The sequence below is a fragment of the Solanum pennellii genome, chromosome 7 (assembly GCF_001406875.1).
Source record: "Solanum pennellii chromosome 7, SPENNV200".
NCBI lineage: Eukaryota > Viridiplantae > Streptophyta > Magnoliopsida > Solanales > Solanaceae > Solanum > Solanum pennellii.
In genome coordinates this window covers 24510128-24518506 of record NC_028643.1, presented here as the reverse complement: position 1 = coordinate 24518506, position 8379 = coordinate 24510128, and the positions used below count along the sequence as shown (strand labels likewise).

Sequence of the window (8379 nt, the reverse complement as noted above, 5' to 3'; positions counted from 1 at the left end):
AAGCAGATTTTTGAGAGAGGGTTGGAGTGCAGACTTTCTGGACAGCCTTGACAAAATTTCAGTTTTCCGGAGATCCGACCGTTGGATCGTTCTGAAATTTTCACAGCTGGTTCACAACACATAGCACTACATCTTGACCGTTCAGATCGTCAATCGGAGTTCTTGATCGTCTGTTATTGCTGCTGGCGTAACCTGCGTTTTTCTTGGTGATATTTCCCAATTTCTCTTCTCTTTTGTGTTGGCTCTTATGTATGTTGTTGTTGGTGGGCTGTGACATCCTTGTAGACTGAGTTGGGTGTTTTTACCCTCAATTTGCATAATAAGAGAAGAAGAAGGGTGGACTCCTTCAAGTCCCGTGGTTTTTATCCTTCATACCGAAGGGGTTTTCCACGTATAAATCTTGTGTGTCACTTGCGTATTTATAATTCATATTTGCTTGTGATTCAATTGATGTGTTGCTGATTTGAGCTTGGTTAATATAGTGGTGAATTTCTTTTGGTAAATTGGTGAAGTATATTTGGTTGATTGTCTTGAAGTCGATCCTTGTAGGTGTTGTATCCTACTTGTGTTGTTTTGTGCCTCCCCCTACATATATTTGGACCAATTCAACCTGCATGTGGACCCTTTAAATATTATATGGTCTTGATAGATGCTTCAACAAGATGGTCACATGTGTGTTTATTATCAACTCGCAACATGACTTTTGCGAGATTGTTGGCTCAAATGATAATATTGAAAGCACAATTTTCAGACTATACAATAAAGACAGTTCGTCTAGATAATGCTGGTGAGTTTACATCTCGGGCATTTAATGATTATTGTATGACTACTGGTATACCAATTGAACATCCAGTTGCACATGTTCACACTCAGAACCGTCTAGAAGAATCATTGATAAAACGTCTGCAATTGATAGCTAGACCATTACTAATGAGAACAAAGTTATCTGTGTCTATGTGGGTCATGTTATTTTGCATGCAGCAGCACTTATGCGCATAAGGCCGACCAATTATCATGAATTCTCCCCATTACAATTGGCTTTTGGTCAAGAGCCAAACATTTCTCATCTTAGAATTTTTGGATGTGTGGTGTGTATCCCAATTGCTCCACCACAACGCACAAAGATGGGGCCCCAAAGAAGGTTGGGGATATATGTTGGGTATGAATTTCTTTCAATCATAAAATATTTGGAGCCTATGACTGGAGATTTATTTAAGGCAAGATTTGCTGGTTGTCATTTTGATGAATCAGTATACCCAACATTAGAGGAGAACATAAGCAGTTGGGAAAAGAGATAGATTGAAATTTATCATCTCTATCTCCTCTAGATCCTCGAACAAATCAATGTGAGCAAGAAGATCAAAGAATAATATAGTTACAGAATATTGTGAATTAGTTGCCAGATGTTTTTACTAATCTTCCAAGAATTACTAAATCGCATATTCCAGCTGCTAATGCTTCAGTTCGAGTTGATATCCCGACTAAATAAATAATTAAGGCAAATGAGTCTAGCCACATCTGAAACGTGGTAGACCAATTGGTTCCAAGGGTAAAAATCCTCGAAAGAGAAAAGGAATAAATGATCAAGGTGATCATGGGTTGAAAGAAATTTCTCAAGATGAGACCCAAGTCATAACACTTGATGAAATATCCGAGGAGGTTCAAAATTCTGAAAATAATGAAACTTCATTGAATTATGTCTCGTCGAGAAAGTTGTGAAACCAAAATAATGTTGTCATTAACAACATATTTGCCTATAATGTTGCTATTGATATTATGCAACAAGATGAAGATTTTGAGCCAAAATCTGTTCACAAATGTAGACAGAGAAATGATTGGCCAAAATAGAAGAATGCAATTCAAGCAGAATTGACTTCACTAGAAAAACGTGAAGTTTTCGAATCAATAATCTGAACACCTGAAGGTATCAAACTAGTGGTATACAAATGGATTTTTGTTCGAAAAAGATATGAGAAAGGTGAAGTCGTAAGATATAAAGCCCGACTTGTTACTCAAGGTTTTTCTCAAAAAACTGGCATTGATTATATGGAGACATATTTTCCTGTGGTAGATGCAATCACCTTCAAATATATCATAAATTTTGCAGCTCATGAAAAACTTGAAATGCGTCTAATGGACGTTGTCATAGCCTATCTATATGGCTCGTTGAACCACGATATTTTCATGAAATTTTTTGAAGCATTCAAAATACCTGAAGCATACAAAGATTCAAGAGAAACTTGTTCAATAAAGCTTCAGAAATCATTGTATGGATTGAAACAGTCTGGGAGGATGTGGTACAATTGTTTGAGTAAATATTTGTTAACAAAAGGGTACAAAAATGACCTGATTTGTCCCTGCATTTTTATTAAACGCTCAAAATCTGAATTTGTTATAATAGCTGTGTATGTTGATGATTTGAACATCATTGGCACTCGTAAAGAGCTTTTAGAAGTTGTTGAGTGTCTGAAAAGAGAATTTGAAATTAAAGATCTCGGCAAGACAAATTTTTGTGTTGGCCTACAGATTGAGAATTTGTCAAATGGAATACTTGTTCATCAATCAACGTACACAGAAAAGATATTAAAGAGTTTTTACATGGATAACTCACATCCATTGAGTACTCAATGGTGGTAAGATCTCTTGACATCAATACAGATCCATTTCGACCTCAACAGCAGGATGAAGAGATTTTTGGTGATGAAACTCCTTGCCTTAGTGCAGTCGGGGCACTAATGTACCTTGCTAACAATACTCGGCAGATATCTTTTTTGCAGAAAGTCTACTGGCAAAATTCAGTTCCTCCCTAACAAGAAGACATTGGAATGGTGTTAAACACGTACTTTGACATCTTCTGAGGACCATGGACATGGGTTTATTCTATTCCAATGAATCCAAGTCAGAACTGATTGATTACGCAAATGCAGGGTATTTATCTTATCCGCATAAAGCTCAACCACAAACAAGCTATTTGTTTACATATAGAGACACGACAATATCTTGGCGATCATTGAAGCAAACATTGGTAGCCACTTCTTCAAATCATGCAGAAATAATAGCCATCCAAGAAGCAAGTCGAGAGTGCGTCTGGTTGAGATCAATGACCTATCATATTCAGGAAATGTGTGGTTTTTCTTTGAAAAAGAATATATCAATCACAATGTACGAAGATAATGTTGCATGTATAGCTCAATTGAAAGGAGGATACATCAAAGGAGACTGAACAAAACATATTTCACCAAAGTTCTTTTTCACGCATGATCTTCAACAAAATGGTGAGATAGAAGTTCAACAAATTTGTTCAAGTGATAATCATGCTGATTTATTCACTAAGGCATTGCCAACATCAACGTTTGAGAAGTTGAGATACAAGATTAGAATGCGCCGTCTCCGAGATATCAAGTGCAATTTTCATCAGGGTGAGTGAAATACGCGTTGTACTCTTTTCCTTAACTATGATTTTGTCTCAAGTTGAATTTTCCTGGTAAGGTTTTTAACGAGGCAACACTCAAAGTGTATTGTGAGATATGTGCACTCTTTTTCCTTCACTAGGCTTTTTTTCACGGGATTTTTCCTAGTAAGGTTTTAAGGAGGCACATGATCTATGCATATCTAAGGGGGAGTGTTGTAAATCCATTATATAGCATATGAGGATTATCCATTAGATTTATCCACTATTAAATGGATTTATGTATAGGTGCTTCCAAGGTGATAAGAAGTTCCAAGATAACTATGTATCTATTAATTAGATGACTTTTCGAGCGATATCTCAACATTATAAATAGAGAATCACTCACCATTTGAAAAACACACTTGAATAAGAAAATTTCTTTCCTCTATCTTATACTTCTTGTCTTCTTCTTATTATTATAATATTCTGAGTTTTTTTTTATAATAAATTTTTTATTTTATTTTTTAAAAACATTTATTTTCCTAATGATAATTATTATTATTAGCAAATGCTTACTTTAGATATATATGACCTTTACTATAAGTCGAAAGGTACATGTGGGTTATTTGATCAATAAAATTAGATTTTTTAAAAAAGATTATTTTTTACTTATTTATTGATTAAGATAGTAATATTTTTGATAAAATAAAATATATTTTTACAAAATCAATATATTTATTAGGAAAAAACTTTTCTCACTCCGAATAATTGAGGAATGTTAATTGTGCGGGAATGTGATTCACATTAAGTAATAATAGGAGCATTTTAAAATAGAACCATAAATAAAAACGAGGAAACAAATAGAATTGTATTTATATTATTTATCAATAAAATTATATTTTTTCACATTTATTTTGTGAATAAAATTAATTTTGTCACTACTATAAAAACATTCTATTTGTTCACTCGTTTTTCTGGAAAATCACAAGTCAAGGATCAACTTATGATTTTTTTGATCGATTTTGTCTCATAAAGCACTTTAGGTGTTTAGCAATTTAGTAGATGCATAATGCGCTTATAAGCTTTAACCAAAAACATCTTAAGGATATTATACACAACTAATTTAAGACCACAAAATTTTAAAATATTTTTTAAAAAATTCAACATATTTTTAAAAAATATTCAGGAGTAAACAAGAAACAAATGATATAAGTATATGTTAATGTAATGAAATGAAGTGAGCAGAGGTGTTTGCCTGCTTGATTGTAGGTTGATTTTAGGTACTACACAGCTCAGGTTGCAACATCTTTAAGACCTTGTAATTACAGGTACAATATTGTTTTTCATATGAAAAATGTACTCTTAATTATACACCTTGTTTGGATGGTTGTTATCCGTTGTATTCTATTGTATAATCAGTCTGTATTCATTAGGTAACAACCATTCAAACAAAGTGTTATTGCTCATAGTTGTACTCACAATTTTTTTTATATTGTCAGTGACGATGAAGTTTGCCCTGTTGTTGATTGGGACAAGCTTGGATTCGGGTTTATACCAACTGATTATATGTACATAACGAAAAGTTGTGATGTTGCTGGAAATTTCGAACAAGGCCAACTTAATGGCTATGACAATATTCAACTCAGTCCATCTGCTGGTGTCTTAAACTATGGACAAGTACTCATTATATAGCGGACTGTTAAAACTCAGAAAGAAGTTTCACAAATTAATACTGATGATTTACATGAAACAGGGTTTGTTTGAAGGAACAAAAGCTTATAGACAAGATAATGGAGGCCTCTCTCTATTCCGTCCTCGTGAAAATGCCATTAGAATGCAGATTGGAGCTGAAAGAATGTGTATGCCCTACCCTTCCACAGATCAATTTGTGGATGCTGTCAAACAAACCGCTCTAGCTAATAAGCGATGGGTAGTCAATCACTTTTGAATTTTATGTTAAGATAAATAACTATTCAATAAACATATATTTATTAGTACTAATTTGAGCAAGAACAGATTCCGCCTCCTGGAAAAGGTTCACTTTATATTAGGCCTCTGCTTTATGGAAGTGGATCGATACTCGGATTAGCTCCAGCACCTGAGTACACTTTCCTTGTCTATGCTTGCCCTGTTGGAAACTATTTCAAGGTTCTTATTCTTTCTTTAAATAAATATTTATATAACAAGTCTATTTATATATCGATTTGAAAGAAGAAAAAAAGAGTCTAAAATTGCTCAATTACAGGAAGGAACAACACCATTGAACTTGTATGTCGATGAAGAATTTCATCGTGCCTCACGTGGTGGAGCTGGTGGAGTCAAAAGCATTACTAACTATGCCCCGGTAAATTTTTTCCCTTGTATTTTTGCTTGTAATCAAATAAAAAAAGTAGTTGTGACTAAATTCTTTCTTTAGTGCAGGTTTTACGCGCCATAAGGAATGCAAGGGAGAGAGGATTCTCGGATGTACTGTACCTTGATTCTGTAAATAAGAAGTACATTGAAGAAGTCTCGTCCTGCAATATTTTTCTAGTGAAGGTACTTTCATACTCGAAATGGTTTAATTTTTTTGGATAATAGAAAATCACCATCCTTATTGTAAATGTTGTTTTTACCTTGTTAGGGAAAGGTGATTTCCACTCCAATAGCATGTGGAACAATTCTTGAAGGAGTGACGAGAAAAAGCATTATGGAAATTGCAATTGATCTTGGATATCAGGTACTAGCTGCCTGCAGGTTTAAGCAAGGAGTTAGTTATTAGGGAAAATGCTCAAAATATGTCATCGAACTTAGAGAAAAAAAGATTCATCTATGTCATCCATGAAAAAGTTTGACTCGTCTGTGCCATTTCATTTCAGTTGGCAAATAATGGCATAGATAAACCTTTTCCCAAATGAAAATGACATAGATGAGCCTTTTTTTTTTCCAAAGTTGGATGTCATATTTAAGCCTTTTTCTCAGTCATTAAATTTGGGAATGAAAAATAACTACTACAGGAGCTTGACTTTGTACAGGTTGAAGAACGTTTAATCGAAGCTGATGAATTGATCAGTGCAGATGAAGTGTTCTGCACCGGAACAGCAGTTGGTGTTGCTCCTGTAGGTAGTATCACTTATAAAGGCCAAAGGTAAAACATTTTGTATTTGGCCATGATATTTTTATTATTATTATTTCAGAAACTTTGGGCTATTTTCAAATTTCATTTTTCACTTTAGAAACAAAAAAAACCAATTATTGTTTTTTAATTTTTACTATGAATCATGACCAAACAGACATAATTATCTTCTTTCTCCCAACATATTGAAATAATCACATGACAATTAGTTCTGCCAAATGAACATATTTGTTTAATTAGTGAATTTGTTTGTGCAGGATCGAGTATAAAATAAGGTCAGTGTTAGTATGCAAGAAACTTTACTCGACACTTGTAGGGATACAAAAAGGGCATATTGAGGACAAGAGGGATTGGATTGTTGACATTGAATAATTCTAGCTTCTTCTTTCATGGAGTATTAAATATGCAATGTACTAATCATGTGTAAATTGTGAAACAGTAGTACAGAAATTTATCATTGTTTGGGTAAAACTATTGTCTGTCAACAAATCTGTATATAATTCACAATCGATCTTCCAATGCATTTTAAGTATATATTGAGGATAGTAATTTATAAATTAGTATTCAGGTGAGGAGAAATGTCCTTCAATGATTAGGTTGGCTCTGTAAAAAGTTTAGGCATTGGTGGTGTGTTTGGTAAAAAGTTTAGGAACATGAACTTGTTCAAAGGTGAAAGCACAATAGACATCTCAACGATGTAACACCCCGAGTTCAACCCCTAATAAGCCTCCAATACATTTGACATTTTCCATTCTCCTACTTTCTTTCGAACTGTTTCTGTATTAGTATTCTTCAAGATTTTCTTGGTATTATTTATCTTTCTTTAAAAGGCAATTCGTGGTACTATTTATCTTTCTTCAAATGGCAAAAGAGGTGTTCTGTTAATGGATGGAATTTTCTAAGACAGCTGTTGCTCCTCTTGAATCTGTTGGCCTGTCTGTTATATTTGTCCACCCATATCAGCACCAAAGTAATGCAAGATATGTGTCTTTAAGATAAACTTTTTTATCTTTAAACCACATTTAATTACTATTTAATTTTTTTAATCTCACTCCACATGTTATATTGATTGGTTTTGGTGCAAATGAGTATTTAGGGACTGATCCAATGTTCTTTTAGTGGTCTATTTTATTCGGCAAGTTAACATTTGATTTATGACTTGTGTGTCTCTTCCTCAAGTTTCTGTGATCTACCTAGTTTTCTAATCCAGGGGAAAAAATGATCTCTGGTTATGACGAGCTTGAAGGTAGAATGAGATGTGTTATTTGTAGTTTTGATGATTTGACAAACTTAGGGACCTTGTAAAGGTACCGGGTTTATTACTTAAGTATTGCAGGTTCTTACTTGAGTATTGCAGGGTTCTTGTTTGAGTATTGCAGATGAAACAAACCCAGGGACCTAGTAGAGGTACCAGGCTCTCATGATGATGAGCCAGTCGACTGCCAGCTGGAGATGGTACAGAAAGTAGGTGCACACTTCCCGATGGCGTCAGAAAGTGTGACTTTCCAACCAATGGCAAAGAAGTTTAGGAAAGTGACTTGTCTATACAAAAGACACTTTCCTAAACATTTTTTGGTAGTTTTTGCAACTTGAGAGAAACCTCTTCAAGAACATTTGCAAAAGCTACTAGAAAACAAAGGCAGAATTATTCCAAGAACAACAGCAATCTTTGGAGCTTTTCATATAGTTGTTAGGAATATATTCTCTTGTTCTTAAACTGTAAACTATTCCTGAATCTATAAAGGAATCAGTGTGTAGTGTTGAAAGTCTAGGTTGTCCAGGTGGGATAGCTTAGTGGGTAGATAGTTTTCTACTTAGGCTTGTTAAGCAATAGGGACTGTTGCTTAACTGTAAGATTGATAACTCTTTCTTA

At 34.1% G+C, this 8379-nt stretch overlaps 1 protein-coding gene across 2 annotated transcripts in view; it reads left to right on the top strand.

Moving 5' to 3' along the window:
- The window catches only part of LOC107024433 (branched-chain-amino-acid aminotransferase 2, chloroplastic-like), a 14042-nt gene extending 6996 nt beyond the window's left edge, over nucleotides 1-7046 (top strand). The window contains exons 1-10 of one of the 2 annotated variants that reach the window (XM_027918172.1): nucleotides 7-3419; nucleotides 4661-4719; nucleotides 4891-5068; nucleotides 5145-5321; nucleotides 5408-5539; nucleotides 5637-5735; nucleotides 5813-5929; nucleotides 6015-6110; nucleotides 6406-6518; nucleotides 6764-7046. In XM_027918172.1, the coding sequence (XP_027773973.1) occupies nucleotides 4958-5068; nucleotides 5145-5321; nucleotides 5408-5539; nucleotides 5637-5735; nucleotides 5813-5929; nucleotides 6015-6110; nucleotides 6406-6518; nucleotides 6764-6878 (960 nt within the window). In that variant the 5' untranslated portion in view covers nucleotides 7-3419; nucleotides 4661-4719; nucleotides 4891-4957 and the 3' untranslated portion in view covers nucleotides 6879-7046. Of the gene's footprint in view, nucleotides 1-6; nucleotides 3420-4660; nucleotides 4720-4890; nucleotides 5069-5144; nucleotides 5322-5407; nucleotides 5540-5636; nucleotides 5736-5812; nucleotides 5930-6014; nucleotides 6111-6405; nucleotides 6519-6763 lie in introns of those variants that run through there. The other variant, XM_015225416.2, reaches the window with a different exon arrangement.
- Nucleotides 7047-8379: the final 1333 nt, after the last annotated feature.